Raw genomic sequence first — 19,069 nt, forward strand, 5'->3', positions numbered from 1 at the left:
GAGATTTGTTTCATGGTATAGTAGCCGAGGTAGGAGCAGGTTGAAGGCAGTATTTTCATCATCACTGAAATTTATGAGATTTCTTCCATGGTATAGCAGCAGAGGTAGGAGCAGGTTGAAGGCAGTATTTTCATAATCACTGAAATTTATGAGATTTGTTTCATGGTATAGTAGCAGAGGTGGGAGCAGGTTGAAGGCAGTATTATCATCATCACTGAAATTTATGAGATTTGTTTCATGGTATAGCAGCAGAGGTAGGAGCAGGTTGAAGGCAGTATTTTCATAATCACTGAAATTTATGAGATTTGTTTCATGGTATAGTAGCAGAGGTGGGAGCAGGTTGAAGGCAGTATTATCATCATCACTGAAATTTATGAGATTTGTTTCATGGTATAGCAGCAGAGGTAGGAGCAGGTTGAAGGCAGTATTATCATCATCACTGAAATTTATGAGATTTATTTTCTGGTATAGTAGCAGAGCCTGGAGCAGGTTGAAGGCAGTATTTCATCATCCTGAAATTTATGAGATTTTTTCTGGCTATAGTTGCAGAGTAGAGCCGGTGAAGGACAGTATGTTCATTCATCACTGCGTTTATGGATTTATTTCTGGTATAGTAGCAGAGCCTGGAGCAGGTTGAAGGCATGGGGCACTTCAAGGTGCCTAAGACAGGGGCACTTTAAGACGAAACTGCCTTTCTCTGGCCCTCAGAATGTTCCAGAAGACCCCGGCAAACAGGACAGCTATGTCCTCCTGCTGGTCCTGCTGTCCGTCTTCCTCGGGGGGATCCTGGTCGCTCTGTCCGTGCTGCTGATCATCTGCCGCCGCTGCTGTGAGGGAGATCGCCGCTACTCCAGGTGAGGCTGATCCGTCTGACGCAACCGTCCAATGGGAACACAGAGAAATGCACCCCCTGAGGGCGGCATGAGCAACCGTCCAATGGAACAACAGAGAAATGACCCAACCATCAGAGCGACCGCTCGGTGATGCTGATTTAAGAAATAACAACGGGGAGGGAAAAAGATAGAGAGAGAGAAAGAGAGAGAGAGAGAGAGAGAGAGAGATAAGAAGACAGAGAGCGATTGAGAAATAGAGCATAACCGGATCATTTCTATGCTCCCCTCCCCCTCAATTTTGAATGACCGACTGACACACACACACCCCGTTGTTAGCTAAAATATGCTCTCGGGTCAGATCTCATTGGCCGTCGCTCTCCACCAATCAGAGCGGCCTCTGCCTCACCTTCCCCTGCACAGCCCCCGGACCTCTGGAGGGACTGCAGGCCGGTACGAATGATGGGCGTAATGAAATTTCACGGCGGCCATCGGAGGTGATTCATCTCTGGTCTCCCGGAGTTTACGAGCTCTGGCGGGGGCCGGGAGGAGACGCAGGAGCGCCGAGCGATGAGCGCGGGGGGGGGGAACAGAAACCGCAGACTCCACCCCCCCCCACCCCCCACCCCGAGTGGCTGAGAAATAATGAAAATCCCCCTGTGTGGTGTGTGTGTGTGTGTGTGTGCAGTGTGTGTGTGAGTGTGTGTGTGTGTGTGTGTGAGTGTGTGGTGTGTGTGTGAGTGTGTGTGGTGTGTGTGTGTGCTGTGAGTGTGTGTGTGTGTGAGTGTGTGTCGTGTGTGTGTGTGTGGTGTGTGTGTGTGTGGTGTGTGTGTGAGTGTGTGTGTGTGTGGTGTGTGTGTGAGTGTGTGTGTGTGTGTGTTGTGTGGTCGTGTGTGTGTGTGTGTGTTATCTGTCTCTGTGTGTGTGAGTGGAGGCGGGTGTGTGTTGTTATGTGGTGTGTAGTGTGTGTGTGTGAGGTTAGTGTGTCTGTGCGTGTGTGATGGTGTGGGGGTGTGTTGTGTTTGTGTGTGAGTGTGAGGGTGTGTGTGGTGTGGAGGGGTGGAGTGTGTGTGTGTGTGTGTGTGTGTGTGTCTGTATGTGTGAGTGTGTGTGTGAGCGTGTGTGCAAGTGTGTGTGCGAGTGTGTGTGAGTGTGTGTGTGTGCGTGAGTGTGTGTGTGTGTGTGTGTGTGTGTGTGTGTGTGTGTGTGTGTGTGTGTGAGTGTGTGTGTTGGTGTGTGTGTGTGTGCGTGAGTGTGTGTGCGTGTGTGTGTGTGTGTGTGTGTGTGTGTGAGTGTGAGTGTGTGTGTGTGTGTGTGTGTGTGTGTATGTGTGTGTGTGTGTGTGAGTGTGAGTGTGTGTGTGTGTGTGTGTGTGTGTCAGTAGTTTATTTACAGATCACTCACTGCGTTCACCGCTGTAAGCCCAGGGTGGGAGGCAGGCTGAGGCTTTAGCTTTAGCTGAGCTTACTGCTAACGACTCCGTGTGACTGACGGTTAGGCCGACGCCCACTCCTCCTCCCGCCGACGCGGGTCTGCTCTGCTCTCGGCCCGCTGAGCGACTGGGTGGGGTGGGGTGGGGTGGGGGTGGGGTGGGGGGGGGCAATTTAAAATGCTCCCTTTCAAACGGAACCCCTCGTGCAAATTGAAGAGGCGACGCTTCGACGCGAAACTGCAACACAGAAAATGAATTTAATTACTCAGGTGTGAAAGGAAATCAATAATGGCGGGTTACAGGGGGGAAGAAAAACAAACCCAAGTGAAAATGATTGGGTGCACGCGTCACATGTCAAACACCAAACCTGTGAGGTGTCTAATGTTTTCACACGCAGAATTGGATTAACAGAAAGCAGTTATTTGTCATTTTTGAGGGCAGCGCAGGTTTCTGGATTGTGGCTGAACAATGGATAATAGTTCTGTGGATAACAGAAAGGTCCCTGTATGTGAAGAGTCTCCATTATCGTTGTACTTGCGGTATTGTTGTGCTAAAACACTTGACTATCTAGCAGACCAGGGTCAAATACGTATTTGTTTTTGGATTCAAATACTTTCCTACGCTTTACTGATCTTGTCTGATCCATTGGAATCAATGAAAATACTCTCAGAAAGTGCAAACACCCCGCCTTCTGGTCATATCGGCAAGCTCAGTTTACACCAGGCAAGATCAATGGAGCACAGAAAAAAGTATTTGAATCCAAAACAAGTAACGTATTTGACCGTTGAGGTCTGCTATCTAGGTGGGGCTCCGTATGCTTGTGAGATGGCGGTCCTTTGCTGTCAGTGCCAGCTGTGCTGCGAGGAGAAAAACGCAGTCTTGTGCTCCGATAAGCCGAACGTGCTGAACGTGTGCGTGGGTGGCGGTGGCGGTGGCGGCGGCGGCGGCATCGCAGCGTCGCGGAGTGTAGCACAGTGGGTAAGGAACTGGGCTTGTAACCGAAAGGTCGCAGGTTCGATTCCTGGGTAGGATACTGCTGTTGTACCCTTGAGCAAGGTACTTGACCGAAATTGCTTCAGTACATATCCAGCTGTATAAATGGATACAATGTAAAATGCTATGTGAAAGTTGTGTAAGTCGCTCTGGATAAGAGCGTCTGCTAAACGCCTGTAATGTAATGTAATGTAACCCGTGCTTTTCCGCTTTTCTCGGCTCCAGAGCCAGCGATGACCCAGAGAAGACCAACACCACGTACCTGGAGGAGTCGCAGCCGGTGCAAGGTGAGAGAACGTTCTGGCGAGACTGCCGTGTTTTTGGCGGTCCCCCCCGGGGGCCCAAATTTACCGGGAGTGACCGTCCTGTCCGTACCGGGGTCACTGAGGGAAAAACCGTGGTGTTCAAAAAGGTCCGCGCTGGATAGCGTTTTAGAATCTGCTGAGACCAAAAAAATTTTTTTTTTTTTTTTTTTGCACTGATTGAAACCTGTAGATTGAGGAGGTTGGTCTAAGGAGTTGGTCTTGTAACCTATAAAGGTCGCAGGTTTGATTCCCTGGTAGGACACTGCCCTTTGTACTCTTTGAGCAAGGTACTTAACCTGCATTGCTCCAGTATATATTCAGCTGTATAATTGGATGCAATGTAAGTCGCTCTGGATGAGAGCGTCTGCTACAGTAAATGCCTGTGATGGAATGATTACTGTGTGTGGAGTTGAGTACCACAGTATGTGCCTTGGAGTCCAAGCTTCAGCTTCAGGTTTGGTTTTGTTGGGCAGAGCTGTGCATTCAGCCTCAGCTTGGGGGGGGAGGGGGGTTGTTCTCTGCGTGGTGGGGTCCTGCCCTGTATGTGCAACAGTTTACAGTTTTCCTCCTGGCTTGACTGTTCAACCTAAAGGGATGTGGGAACGCCAGCCCTGCCAATCGGCAAAGGGACAGGCAGAAGGGACATAGAGAGAGAAGCCACAGGACCCCCATTGCCTCACTGGTGCTCATACCACAGCCTGCTCAGAGTTCCACTCTGTGTTCCATTCACATATTTTATTTCATATTAACCGCCATTTTAAGTGCACATGGGAAGACACTCCATTTTGCTGGCCCGGTCTGCTGGGCCGGGGAAGATGTTGTGGGTGGATGAAGGCGGGTGTGGCCTTCTATATGTCACACCACAGCATGTTGGTTTTCACTTTTCTGTTTTTTTTTTTTAGTTTACTGTTTAAAGTAGGTTATTGGGACGCCAAACTGAGTAGAAAACATCCGTACTTGAACAGTTACATTTCATCACCTTTTTAAAAATGTATTTTTAAAAAATGTTTTAACCCAAGCTTTAATGGCTGGTCCAGCTGTGCGTTTTAACATTTTTTTTATATTCAAAGAAAGCACACCTGCCTGAGCCTTCAGGGCCCGACTGTTGATTTGTTACATGCAGGGACCGCCCAAAACGGAATGCACGGGGCCAGGGCGAGCTGTAACCCGAACGCAGAAAAAGCCGACGCCCTTTTCAACACAAACGGCGCATTGTGTTTGCACGTTTGCAAAATACACTTTGCGCGTGTTGACCATCCTTATTGCTCTCGCCTCAAAGTTACAGTGAACTCAGCTGTGTCTCCAAGGCCCCGTTGCCATGGTGAAAGCACAGCGGATGTTTCATAACTACTTTTTTCTGATGCAGACAGGTTTTTTTTTTCTTCTTTTTTTTTCTTTCTTTTTTTCTCTCTTGGATGGAGCTCTGATCACTGCAGTGTCCCACGAGGATGAGGAATGAGATAACCGTCCCCTATCAGCGGGGGAATCCATCAGTCAATACTCTCCTGCAGGGTTATCTGTCCCAGCTAAAGGTCAAAGGTCAGGCTTGTAATTTGCCTCACTGTATGGGTTTACCTCCAAAAAGCTGAGGTAACTTACAAACCTAGCCTTTGACCTTTAGCTAGGACAGATAACCATCTGAGGAAAGTACCGATGTACCTTTGATTCCTCGTTGATGTGGGGCAGTTTTCTCTAAAAGACAAACTAGTCGAGAAAGTCAACATTAATTAGGGTGTCCTGCCCACGCATTATTTATCATACTTATTGGATTAAGAGATTAAATTAAATGGATTGTTCTGTTTCGGCTCATTTTAATGTACCACAATGCTAATATAATTTCTAATAATATAGTATTGCAGAATTAATATTAAAACAATCCTGAGCAATACCTATAGGAGTGGCAGACAGTTAGTGGAGTGGAGAGCTGGGGATTGTAGTTTGGAGGTTTTGTATTTTAAGGCTTTATTGTGTATCAAGGCTGAGGTGGAATATCCAGGTTCAGAAAGTAAAATTCCTCTCCAGTATTTTGTTCCAGTCACCTGGAATTTGCTAATTAGCTACTAGGAGGTAGAACTGATTCATGGATTCAGCTTGCTCAGTTTGTGGGTGAAAGAAACACATAGCAGGACTTCTGTTTTCTGATCCTTGGACTTTCTACCTCTGCTAGGTGTGGGATCTGTGAAAACGTCCACATAAAATAATTATTAAAGGGGACATTGGAATATTATAGAGAAAAATCTCTTTTTGTGGTTCTTGTTTTTCTTTTCTTTTTCATGAGCGAACACGAAGACTCTCACTCAGGCTGGTTGGCAGCTGTGCAGATAGCAAAGGATCTCATAGGATACCCAACCAGAGATCACCTGTCTGTTTTTATACCCAGTCAGAGATAACCTGTCTCTTTTTATGCCCAATCAGAGATCACCTGTCTTGTTTTTATACCCAATCAGAGATCACCTGTCTTGTTTTTATACCCAATCAGAGATCACCTCTCTGTTTTTATGCCCAATCAGAGATCACCATCAGGGTGGACGAGTCTGACTGCCTGTCGGCGGCCAGCAGCCATGACCAGGAGACGGAGCGCTTCCTGTCGACGGGCACCACCGGCCGCCGCGTCTCCTTCAACGAGGCCGCGCTGTACGACCACGGGAAGAAGACGCAGGAGAAAGGTCGAAGGTCAGCCGCCCGCTCGCCTCCACGTCGCTGAGCCCACTCCACGCCCGCACGCACCCACTCCACTCCCCCGCACACCCACGCACATCTGCCCCTCCATACTGCACGACAGCACTGGCCAATCACAATCAGATAAAAGTATTTGAACGTCAAGGACAGTTTTTTTTTTTTTTGTACACAAACAAACGGTGCGTGCCAACCTTTGGTGCTTTGAGCTCCTTGTTTTCCTCCCAGGTTAATGCTGTTACGGCACTGAGGCTTTGTGGAGAGGCGGACTCATGTATATTTATTCCTTTGTTCATTTAATTTGTCGACTGTGTCACATTCATTTTCGTCTGTGTTTTTGCCTGTTGTTGACGCTCCCTTCGAAAGTTAATGCGCACTCATAAAAACATCAATTCAAAATTGTTAAAAGAATGGCGATAAATTTTTCGTGAGTCATTTCGCGCCTTTTGTGAGGCCGACTCGCTCTCTGACAAGAGGTCGTCCGCCGGGTAGGCGTCTACGGTTCCCGGCGCCCGCGCGCGTGACGTAGATACGCCTCCGTACGCACCTGCGCCGTGGCTGATGCGAGAGCGAACAGAGCTCCTGTTGTGCTCGCGAATGGCCCGCGGCAGTGACGCACGCGCTCCCGCTTGCTGATCGCAGGTACTGGGGGCTGGGGGGCTCTCACTGGGGGGCGACATAGCTCAGGAGGTAAGGCCGATTGTCTGGCAGTCGAGCATGGGCATGGGCATGTCGAAGTGTCCTTGAGCAAGACACCTAACCCCTAACTGCTCTGGCGAATGAGAGGCATCAATTGTAAAGCGCTTTGGATAAAAGCGCTATATAAATGCAGTCCATTTACCATTACCATTTAGGTACACTCTCACCGAGGGCGATTTCCACCACCTGAAGAACGCCCGGCTCACCCACCTCCACCTGCCTCCGCCCGCCCTCAAGATACTCACCATCCACGAGTGCGAGTCGTCGGAGAACAGCATCGCCATGACGACACGCCCCGCCTCCAAGTCCAGCCTCTCCATCTTCCAGGTAACGCCCCCCCGACGACCCTGCTATCAGCGCTTCCGTCGCACAGGTTATCGCCGTGACAATTACATCACCTGAAGCAATACCGTGATCAGTCAGTGTAGATTAATAAAATATATTGCGGATATTAAATTAAATTAAATTTTAAAAAAAAATTAACTAATTAACTCCTCTTTCCTGTATGCGAGTCATATTTTCCTAAATCCTAATATGGAATTCCTGTTTGGCTGCTAAGCTGATCAATCAATGTAGATTAATAAAATAAATGGCGGATATTAAATAATTTTTTTTTAAAGACAGAGAGGTTTTATTATTAACAGCTCTTTCCTGTATGGGAGTCATATTCTCCTGAATCCTAATATGGAATTCCAGTTTGGCTGCTGAGCTGTGCCACCCCCCCCCCGCCCCCTACTGTGTGTCGTTCCCAGCCCTCGGTTCGCCCCCTGCCCCAAACGGCCCTCACCAGCCTGAGTGCCAGTCCCAGCTCTGCCCTCCCCGGCGACGCCCTCAACTCCGTCGTGGACACCAGCTTCAGCGACAGCGCCCCCGCGCCCAGCCCCGAAGGGCCACGCTCCAGCTCTGTGAGTCACAGCCGCCCACCCCCCACCGCACCCCCTAACCTCGAGTCCGCTATTTTGTTAAATGATACAGGTCTCGATAGCAAACAGCAAAACATAGCCTTTTATAGTGTTCAGCGAGAGCTTCGAGTTGAGTAGGTTGTGAGTATTCTGAGTACTTCAGGCTTAGTATTCTGAGGTGGTTCTGGTATGGTTATTGAGGTCTGAGTGTGGTTCTTGGGTGTGGTTCTTGAGATTGAGACCCAGAGACCCATGCCCCCTATAGGCAGGGTGGGTTCTGTTCTAGTCTAAATATCTAGATGTCGGGTAAAACCGTGAATTTGGCTGGTAAATTTTGGGAAGCGCACCAGCTGCTGCAGCCATTGGACAAAAAAGTTAGTTTTCTGCTCTGCCTACAGGGGACAAAAACGAACTACTGGGTCTTAGGTGGTTATGTGGGAGGTTGTGTAGGAGTGACTGTATCCCACAGGTTTGTGGATCCGAATGCCAGGCTTTAATATCTAAAGAAGTTAACGGTGGAAAATGCAAAAAAAAAAAAAAAGAGACGGTTTGAGTGGACGGGCTGGCACAGCTAGGGCTGTCGCGGTAGACTGGACCGTGATGAGGAGAGGAACGCGCTCAGCTCAGCTCAGCTCAGCCGCCCACGGGCCTGCCCCCCCCAGCGCCCACGGGCCTGCCCCCCCCCAGCGCCCACGGGCCTGCCCCAGCGCCAGGGCGCCCAGCGCACGGCCTTCCGCGCCAGGGTGGACGGGCGGCCGTGTGCGCGGAAGCGACGCCCCCAGATAAACACGCGCGCCGGCGATCACGTGTGTGGACCATCTTGGCTGATTCGCGAGTGTCTCTGCTCTCTCTGTCTCTCTCTCCCTCTCTCCCTCTCTCTCTCCTTCTCTATCTCCCTCTCTCCCTTTCTCTCTCTCTCCTTCTCTATCTCCCTCTCTCCCTTTCTCTCTCTCTCTCCCTCTCCTACTCTTTCCCTCCCTCCTCTCTCCCCCTCTCTCTCTCTCTCTCTCCTCTTCTCTCTCCTCTCTCTCCTCTTCACTCTCTCCTCTCTCTCCTCCTCCTCTCTCCTCTCTCTCTCTCTCTCCCTCTTTCTTCCTCTCCCTTTCCCTCTCTCCCCCTCCCTCTCCCTCCCTCTCTCCCTCTCTCTTCCTCCTCTCTCTCCCTCCCTCCCCCTCTCTCTCTCTCTCTCCAGATCGAGGTGATGGGGGCGGGGTCCCGGAGCGGGAGCAGCCCGGGCAGTGCGGGTGAGGGGGCCTCGGCCTCTGGCGCCCCCTCTGGCAGCTCTGGGCAGGGCACGGTGCTGCAGTTCTTCACCAAGCTGCGGCGCCATGCCAGCCTGGAGGGCGCCAGCCCCTACTTCAAGATCAAGAAGTGGAAGCTGGACAGCAGCCAGCGGGCGTCCAGCCTGGACACGCGAGGTGGGGGCTTCACTGCGATCGCCAGGGTGTAAGGGGGGGGGGGGGGCAGTCCTCTTCAGTCAGTCATGTCCAGGTTGTTGGGGGGGGCAGTCCCCTTCAGTCAATTCAGGAAAACTAATTGAAATTCAATTGGGGAAATGAAAAAGATGAAATTATGTGCAAATTATTCTTTGGATATATATATATTTTTAAAATTATTTTTCAGTTTGGTTCAATTAAATTTCAGGCTGAATTGTAATGGAAATGACCCTGAGCCCAAGTCTAATTATTCCATGCTGTGTGTTTTGATGCATCCTTTTTAGCATGCTAGGCTAAAGGCTGGCAAACAGGAAACTCTTTGAGAAAAGTGCGATAAGCCGCGAAACAGAGCAGTCCCCGCTCAGTCACTGCGTTAAGCGCCCAAGCTCAGTCACCCAGCCAATCGCCACCATCAGAGCACAGCCCAAACTGACACGCCATTATCGTTAAGATCTAATGGGGTGAGCGCCAATGTGCTGTTGTACAGTCGCCGGGAACAGAACGAATGGGAGAGGTGGGATTATAGATGTTTTAGTCTGTTCCAGTCCACTGCCCTTATTGTCTTTGTTTAGGATTATTATTCCTCCCTATTTAGTGTCCCCCCCGTCCCCCCGTCCCCCACCCACCACCACTTCACCCCCCCTCTGGCCTAATCAATGATGGTTAAGTCCAAATCAATGACAGCTGCATCACAGAGTGAGATCCTACTGTAGCCAGCGGGTGAAGTGAACCCAGCCGAACCGCCCCTCTGCATAATTCATGACCGGCACTACTAAACGGGCCGTCCCGCGATGTGGGTGGCGCCCTCGGGCAGGTAGCCAATGAGAAAGAGTTTGTGCGCGTGGGTGTGTACGCGCGACTGGTCGCCAGTTCGAGTCGGCAGAATGATTTATTTATCCATTTATTCATTTATTGCTGTATGCATTTGGATGGTATTGGTGACTTACAAAATGTCTGAGTTCCGATTGGGTCACTGGAACAACCAACGCGTCCAAGGTGGTGGTGTCTGCTCTTCAGTCCTTTGCGGAATCAACCAGGATGATTTTAGGGTGTTCGCTTTCACCCTAAAATCAGCGAACGGTTCTTTACCCAGAACCAGCTGTGGTGAGCTAACCGTGGTTTGAGCTGTCTTAGTCAAGATATACTTTATTGAACCCCGTGGGGTAATTTGTCCTCTGCATTTTGACCCATCCTAGTTACTTAGACGCAGTGGGCAGCCACAGTGCAGCGCCGGGGGGCCAACTCCAGTTCTGAGGCCAGTGCCTTGGTCAAGGGCAACTGATGGATGACGGATTTTAGCGTTATCGCACAATGCCTCAAGGCAATGCGAGCGACTAACTGTCTTGAGTGTGGGAGGAAACCGGAGTACCCGGAGTAAACCCACACGAACACGGGGAGAACATGCAAACTCAAACGCACAGAAAGGCCCCAAGCCGAGATTCGAACCCACGACCTTCTTGCTGTGAGGTGACAGTGCTAACCACTGTGCCACCGTGTCCGCCCCGTCAATCAATTTAGGGCTGAGTAACAACAAAAAAAAAAACCAGCAGAGTCCCCTCTCCAAGGCAAAAGTGAGTGCCACTGCTGTAAAGGGTTTGATTTCCGGAACAGTCCGCCCCCACGTCGTGCCAGTCGGGGAGCCCACGGCAACATGGTTCTCCGTTACCCATCATGCCCCTTGTGGCCGGCGGGTCAAGGCGCCAGGGCACCAAGGGCGCGGAGGTCGGCCTGGCGACTCGCTCTGTTGTCACGGCCACCGCCGAAGCGTAAGCGGGTCTGACAGAATCCGACGCCGTATCCCAGCATGCACCTCCCCCCCCCAATCCCTGCCGCCTCTCTCTCTCTCCCACGTCCCGAATGTGTCATCACTCTCTCCGCTTCGACAGGGCCCCCGCCTCCTGGAAGGGGGGGGCATTCTGGACACCCCCAGAGTGGAGGGGGAGAGCAAACTGCTAATTTCGCCCTGCCGTTAGCCCTCAGCCAGCCCAGCGAAGCTTCACAGTTTGCCGCTAGCCAGAGAAGAGGCAAAAAATCTTTGCGAACGAATCTTAGCGAACGACTGCTAATGGTGGGAGCAGAGCAGCCTCTCGACAGGCCGAGAAGTGTGCTTGGCAAGATGAACGCGTTCATTTGGCTTCCAGTAAAACAAAAAAAAAAAACGAAACATTGGCAGTAGGTGGAAAAAGAAAATCGCAGAGTCAGGCACATACGGAAAAAAAAAAAAACCCCAAAAAAACAAAAAAAGTGAAGTTAAAAAAGTGAAACGAAATAATTTCGGGTGGGAGTTTGTCTGTTGTGTCTGTTTTGAGGTTGCTCAATGGAGGATCAATACTCGAATTAGCGATCGGTGGCCAATTAGCCTTAAAGTAGAATGGTAATGTGGCCGCTCACGTTTAACGTGACGGACTATTGTGGAGTTTGGCACGCTTGCGGAGTGGTCGTACATCAGACGCTAGATCAAGATGTATTCGGGGACGTCGCGGTGTACTCAGTGTTTTTAATCTCTTTATTAGGACGCAACAGGGATCTGAATCCATCGCCACACGCTCATTTGGAAGATGAAGTGGTGTGAATGCTAGTATTGCGAAGGTCTACAACAGTCCTGCCATCATTACCCACTTGTGGGCTATTGATTCTACCCCCAAAATTGAAAACACAAGCAGTAATGTCCCTACTTTGTATTCGAAGATTACTAAAGATTTAGCCATCAGTGGATCCCTAGGTATACATAAATATTATGTTTACGTCTCTGTAATAACTGAATGTAATTAAGTAAAACACGTACACCAATGGAAACCAATGAGCAGGCCCACGCCAAATTAATACATCACTATGGCAATTTGGAGGACAAATCCCCTGTAGCCAGTATCTTTTTGTGTGTAAAACCAAGAAATAATTTGCATTTATACCTACAATATTTAAAGAAATATTAACACCGCTGCTGCGGGCTCCCACATCTTGGCTTCAGGTAACGAATATAATTTGGCGACATTTACACAGACAGGATGTGGGTTGTTTCTGTAGTCATTTTAAATGCTCCGCATTAAAAAAAATTTGATACACTGATATAACACGAGATGGGGCGGCACGGTGGTGCAGTGGGTAGCACTGTCGCCTCGCAGCAAGAAGGTTCTGGGTTCAAATCCGGCCAATCTCGTGTTCTATGTGGAGTTTACCTGTTCTCACCGTGTCCGTGTGGGTCTCCTTTGGGTACTCCGGTTTCCTCCCACAGTCCAAAAACCTGTGGGTAGGCTAATTGGAGACTCTAAATTGCCCACAGGTATGAGTGTGTGAGTGAATGGTGTGTGAGCCCTGTGATAGATTGGCGGCCCGTCCAGGGTATATTACTGTCTCTCGCCCAATGCATGCTGGGATAGGCACCAACACTCCGCAACCCTGACCAGAATAAGCGGGTATAGATAATGGATGGATGGATGGATGGATGGATGGATGGTTAATACGAGATGGGGCTGAAATACATACAGAGGACAGAGTAAATGTGAGGGGAAAACAAACAAAGCGAAGCCTGCCGATATTCTCTCTCAGACTGCCGCTGAGGTCGCCTGGTGGGTAGCAGACGCCCCCGCTCTGACAGATGGCACTGTGACGCTGCGCTCCTCCCCTTCAAACCGCCCCCCGCCCTCCCCCGACCCGGGCCTTCATTAGGCCCCGCCCCCTCGTTGTCTCCCTGCCGCTCACCCACGAGGGCCAGCGCGTCATTCAGAAAAAAATGCTGTTTGAAGCCCCCTGCCTGCCGCCCCCCCCCCTCCCCCGGGATGACATCAGTGTGACGCAGGCAGGAAATGGCCGCCACCGCTGTCTTCTGAATATAAATTCATTATAGTCGGAGAGAGGTCGGTTCACGACCCACTTACCGCCAATTTGGGCCGGCTCAGCTGCCAATCAAAGCTTAATTCGCTTACGAAATAAGTAGTCATGTGACTGTGCGGGACATTTCCAGAAAAACCTTTTCACATGTTTTTATGGATGGTTTGATTAAGACGGAATGTGGCGTCTCATAAAAAGAGTACATAAGTATATACTTAATGTTTCTGTTTGTCCAGAAGGTTTTTTTTATGATAGTAGATTTGACCACATGCTGTATTTTCCTGAATCAGTATTTCTTCTGAATGGTATACGGTGCACTCCAAAAGTATGAGAGCAGGCGAGTGAAATTAGTTAATCTTTCTGTATACTATGGCATTTGGATTTGAGCTCAAAAATTAATATGAGACGGAAGTACAGATGATCAGCTTTTATTTTATTTTCATTTTACATGTTGTGCATCTTGTTTTTACAGAAGCAGCTGTTTTTGTGTTGAGTCCTAAACTTTTGGAGGGCACTGCACTGTATTTACACTGTGTGTCTCTCCCACATCAGGGTCCCCAGAAAGATTTACACTGTGTGTGTCTCTCCCACATCAGGGTCCCCAGAAAGATTTACACTGTGTGTGTATCTCACATCAGGGTCCCCAGAAAGATTTACACTGTGTGTGTCTCTCTCACATCAGGGTCCCCAGAAAGATTTACACTGTGTGTGTCTCTCTCACATCAGGGTCCCCAGAAAGATTTACACTGTGTGTGTCTCTCCCACATCAGGGTCCCCAGAAAGATTTACACTGTGTCTCTCTCACGTCAGGGTCCCCAGAAAGATTTACACTGTGTGTGTCTCTCACACATCAGGGTCCCCAGAAAGATTTACACTGTGTGTGTCTCTCCCACATCAGGGTCCCCAGAAAGATTTACACTGTGTGTGTCTCTCACACCAGGGTCCCCAGAAAGATTTACACTGTGTGTGTCTCTCCCATCAGGGTCCCCAGAAAGATTTACACTGTGTGTGTCTCTCCCACATCAGGGTCCCCAGAAATATTTACACTGTGTGTGTCTCTCTCACATCAGGGTCCCCAGAAAGATTTACACTGTGTGTGTCTCTCTCACATCAGGGTCCCCAGAAAGATTTACACTGTGTGTGTCTCTCTCACATCAGGGTCCCCAGAAAGATTTACACTGTGTGTGTCTCTCTCACATCAGGGTCCCCAGAAAGATTTACACTGTGTGTGTCTCTCACATCAGGGTCCCCAGAAAGATTTACAGTGTGTGTGTCTCTCCCACATCAGGGTCCCCAGAAAGATTTACACTGTGCATCTCTCCCACATCAGGGTCCCCAGAAAGATTTACACTGTGTGTGTCTCACATCAGGGTCCCCAGAAAGATTTACACTGTGTGTGTCTCTCTCACATCAGGGTCCCCAGAAAGATTTACACTGTGTGTGTCTCTCCCACATCAGGGTCCCCAGAAAGATTTACACTGAGCATCTCTCCTATTTGGGTCCCCAAAAAGATTCACGCTGTGCCTCTATCACATCAGGGTCCCCAAAAAGGAGGCAGTTCCAGCGCCAGAGGGCGGCCAGCGAGAGCATGGACCAGGACGACCACGACGGCCACCACATCGACCTCATCCAGTACATCGCGCGCACGCACGACCTGCCCTACTGCCCCGGCCGCGCCCCCGGCCCCGCCCCCGGCCGCGACCCCGGCCACGCCCCCGGCCACGCCTTCCTGTCCCCCCCTTCCACGCCACCACCCTCCCTCGGCAGGTATCTTTAATTCCCTCGCCATTCATCCGCCACGCTGCTTCGCCCACGGCCATCGCCCCCCCCCGCCCCCCATTAACCGCCATTTTCCATTGGTGGCGCTAGTTTTGAGGCCGCCGCTCCCGCTGATCCAGGGCGGGAAACCGGTGCCGGTGGAGCCTTAACCGAAAAAATGAGTGTGTAGGCCTCCAGGTGCTTCCCCCATCACCAAACCGGGACGGCGGAGAGGAGGGGGGCGGAGAAAGGTGTCTTGGTAATCCCAGATCTTCATCATGGCTTCAGATTATGACGACATCATGCTCCCAACAAGCGCCATTGCTGCAGTTTGTGTGTTTTGATGGTCACGCGCTTAGTTCATCACGTGTCTCTGCTCATGCCACTGTCACCGATGGGCCCAAATGATTAGTAAAAAAAAATAATAATATGAAAATAGGACTAGCACATTAAATTAGGGGCGGCAGCATAATGGGTAAGGAGCTGGTCTTGTAACCTAAAGGTCACTGGTTCAATTCTCAGGTAGGACACTGCCATTGTAAGCAAGGGACTTAGCCTGCATTGCTTCAGTATACATCCAGCTGTATAAAATGGATGCAATGCAAATGCGATGTAAAAGTTGTGTAAGTCGCTCTGGGTAAGAGCATCTGCTAAATGCCTGTGATGTAATTAAATTAGTCATATTTTTAATTTGGCTTTTAAATGATTTGCCAAAGTTACACAGAGTTAGGATCCAGCGTGCTTATAGAATTGGCAATAAAAAATTCTAGTTTATATGTGCTGCAGTGATGCAGTGTTTACAATGGAATGGATCCAAATGGAATATAGAAATATAGGCCAAATATATAAGTAACACAGTAAATAATGGTTAGGAAACTGGGCTTGTGAAGCAAAGGTTGCCGGTTCAATTCCCAGGTGGGGCATTGCCATTGTACCCTTGAGCAAGATGCTTAACCTGAACCGCTTCACTATATAGATCCAGCTGTATATTATTATTGATATTATTTAAAACTGTAAATTTGTGTAGGTTTCTCTGGACGAGAGTTAAATGCCAGCAGAGTAACACCAGAACAAAAGACAACGACAAGCTGTAACGGTGAGAGCAGACCGTGAATGTCATTGAAACTTGCCTATAATCAACAACGAATCGATCCTAAGTCTTAATTATTTAGGCCTCATTAAAATTCCTGGTAAGGAATTTCATACATTTATAATTCAGTGTGCAAAGAAATATTTTTGGCACAGTATTAGCTTTTGAGTATTCTAAGTTCTAATTTATTTCATTATGAATTAGAACTTAGAGAGTTATACATTTGTTATTTGGGGGACTTAATGTGGTGTCCCTCTTAAGACACAATCTTTGGATAACTGATTAGTCTCGTTTTTACTTAGTGATATTATACTGCCTTTTTCCATAGTCTTCTGGATTCTTTCTACTTCCCACAATACAACAGATTTATTCTATCGCTTGAATGATGGCGTGAGCCCCTTTCACTGTATTTAAACCCAGTTGTTTCCCATTTGAACTGATCCTATTGGGAAATGACCAAGTTTGAAAACAACATTAACCTTGGGAAAATTGAGGGGCAAAAAAAAAAAAAACGAAAAATGTGTTCTGTGAATAAGCTTGAATAAGTTTCAACATGAATACCAGGGGAAACCAATTACAGTGGTTTAAATAGTGTTGCGTGGAAATAGACCCAATTTGACACCATTGACCGAATCCTTTGAAAGAGGCCGACTGCATTGCTGTAATGGAGATGGCTAAAAGAGCTGAGCAGGCACTTTGAGAGGCACTATATAATGACCTGCAAGACGTGTTTTGAATTTCCACAAAGGTCTGCAGTTCAGCCTGTCTGTTAATGGAACTTTGAGTGTTACTTCTTTAGGAATGAACCCCAATATATATTTTTTTCTCGATGAAACCGAAAATTATGGGGCTTAACTATATTTCATTGATCTATTTGCAATTAGATAAGTTTGTGTATTTTTCAGATCGATCTCTCCCTTTCCCTTTTTTTTCGTCTAATGGCAAATCCAAGCTTCGCCCCTCCGAGGGATTTAGCTGTTGCTTCCATCACTATTTACTGACTTAGCATTGTTAAACACATGAAAACGAGGATGTGAGAAGCAAGCACGTTTTAGCACAGTAAAACAGTAAAGTGGGGAAATTGTGCGAGCACTGACTCACGCTAGAGACGTCACTTTGGGCAGAGAGACCGCCCCCAAAAAGCTGAAACCATTTGACATCGCTGCCATTTTTACACGTGTCCCTGTGCACATCGCCACAAAGCAGGGACCTGTGCATTTCACCGAAGGCGGAAAAGGTTAGCGCGCCGGCGCCGCGCTGGCTGAGCGGGGTTCGCGGGCTAACGCGCGCCGTCTGGCTCTTCCCCTTCCTACAGGTTAGAGGTGGAGGTGGTGGTGGAGCCCAGCTGCGCCGGAGGGAGAGGAGTGATCGGCCTGTCTCCTGAGCCGGTGGAGGAGGGGCCGGGGGCGGGGCTAGGGGCGGGGGCGGGGCAGGGGGCGGGGTCCAGCTGCCACAGGGAGAGCGCTGAGCCCCAGACTCTGTACCGGGACATCTGGACCCTGCGGGCCTCGCTGGAGCAGTACGCCTCCTCCGACCAGAGCAGCAACAACGACCGCGACTCCGTGCGCAGCGACGCCGACAGCGTCTGCTCGCTAGGGGGCGCCGCCGAGAAGGGGGGCCTGCCCAGCTACCCCTCCCAGGACATCGGGGACGAGCCGGAGGGGGAGGGGGAGGGGGAGGGGGAGGGGGACGCGGACGTGCCCCGGGAGGAGGACGGGGGGGTGCAGGGAGACAGGGCGGGGCGGCGGAAGCAGGACAGCGTGGAGTCGGAGCGGGGCAGCGACGGCGAGTCGGGCAGCCGCAAGCTGCTGCAGATGGACAGCGGCTACGCCTCCATCGAGGCCCCCTGCAGGGCGCCGGAGGAACTGCGGCTGTTCGGCGGGCCGCCGGGGCCCAAGGACAAAACGGCGTCGGAGAAGAGGCTCTTCTTCACCAGCTCGGGCCGCAAGGGCACGGTGTGCGAGAGCCTGGAGGGCGAGCTCTACGAGGAGGAGCTGGAGGACGAGGCGGTGGGGGGCAGCGTGGAGGAGGCCGAGAGCCCCATGGGGTGGGCGCCCTACGGGCAGATGCTGGCCCCCCGGGAGGCGCAGCCCCACCCGCACCCGCACCCGCACCCGCACCCCCACCGGCGGGACTACAGCATCGACGAGAAGACCGACGCCCTCTTCCACGAGTTCCTGCGGCACGACCCCCAGTTCGACCAGCAGGAGTCGCCGGCGCGCTCCAAGCACCGGTCGCGGGTGCACCTGCGCAAGCAGTGGCAGCGCTCCAAGCAGTACAGCGACCCGGGCGTGCGCTTCCCCCCGGCCCTGGAGCGCCAGCGCCACCCGCTGCGCCGCGGCGACAGCGCCAACTACCCGCTGGACGCCGGCTACCACAGCACGCTGCCGCGCATCGTCAGCGCGCCCGACCAGGAGGAGGCCGGCGAGGGCGGGCACGGCTCCGCCCACACGCCCACGGCGGCCGAGGAGGAGGAGGAGGAGGAGGAGGGGGCGGGGGAGGGGCAGGAGGAGGAGGAGGAGGAGGACAGGAGGAAGGCCAGCCCCGGCGGCAGCACCGGCAGCGGCCGGACCGTCAAGGAAGAGGAGGACCGCGCCTCCTGCTCCCCGCCTCCTCCCCCGGCCCCCGAGCAGCCGGAGCCGGCCGAGGAGGGGGGCGGCAGGCAGGGGGGGCAGCCCCCCGAGCCCCCCTACTCCTCCCTGCCCCCCCCCGCCGCGGGCTACGGCCCGCAGACCATCGCGGACGAGCTGACGGACAAGCTGGCCGCCTCGCTGGAGGGCGGGCTGTACGCCGCGCTCCGCCGGCCCAAGGACAGCCCCGAGTGCGTGGTGGCCGTCGCCCACGCCTCCCCCGACCACAGCCCAGTGTAGCATGACTCCGGACCGCCCCCTTGCCCCCCGTGCCCCACGCCCCCCCGCCTCTTTCAACAAATTAAAAAACAAAGCCTTTGTGTTCAGTTTCGCTCTCCCAAGGTAACTGTTAGGGCGGGGGCTGCTGCCCAATCCTGTTCCTGGAGATCCGCCGTCCTTGAAGGTTCTCCTTTCAACCCTGATTCGGAACACCTGGCCTCTGCCAATCAGCAGCTCTCCGGCGAGATCTCCGGCTGTCGAATGAGGCGCT

At 51.2% G+C, this 19,069-nt stretch overlaps 1 protein-coding gene across 2 annotated transcripts in view; it reads left to right on the top strand.

The window, feature by feature from the left end:
* The window catches only part of cbarpb (CACN subunit beta associated regulatory protein b), a 28,710-nt gene extending 9,868 nt beyond the window's left edge, over nucleotides 1-18,842 (top strand). For both annotated transcript variants that reach the window (XM_064330232.1, XM_064330233.1), the window contains exons 3-10: nucleotides 709-854; nucleotides 3,481-3,542; nucleotides 6,071-6,233; nucleotides 7,091-7,262; nucleotides 7,688-7,840; nucleotides 9,030-9,255; nucleotides 14,640-14,868; nucleotides 17,265-18,842. In XM_064330232.1, the coding sequence (XP_064186302.1) occupies nucleotides 709-854; nucleotides 3,481-3,542; nucleotides 6,071-6,233; nucleotides 7,091-7,262; nucleotides 7,688-7,840; nucleotides 9,030-9,255; nucleotides 14,640-14,868; nucleotides 17,265-18,819 (2,706 nt within the window). In that variant the 3' untranslated portion in view covers nucleotides 18,820-18,842. The remainder of the gene's footprint in view (nucleotides 1-708; nucleotides 855-3,480; nucleotides 3,543-6,070; nucleotides 6,234-7,090; nucleotides 7,263-7,687; nucleotides 7,841-9,029; nucleotides 9,256-14,639; nucleotides 14,869-17,264) is intronic.
* Nucleotides 18,843-19,069: the final 227 nt, after the last annotated feature.

This window comes from Anguilla rostrata, chromosome 4 (genome assembly GCF_018555375.3).
Source record: "Anguilla rostrata isolate EN2019 chromosome 4, ASM1855537v3, whole genome shotgun sequence".
Taxonomy (NCBI): Eukaryota; Metazoa; Chordata; class Actinopteri; order Anguilliformes; family Anguillidae; genus Anguilla; species Anguilla rostrata.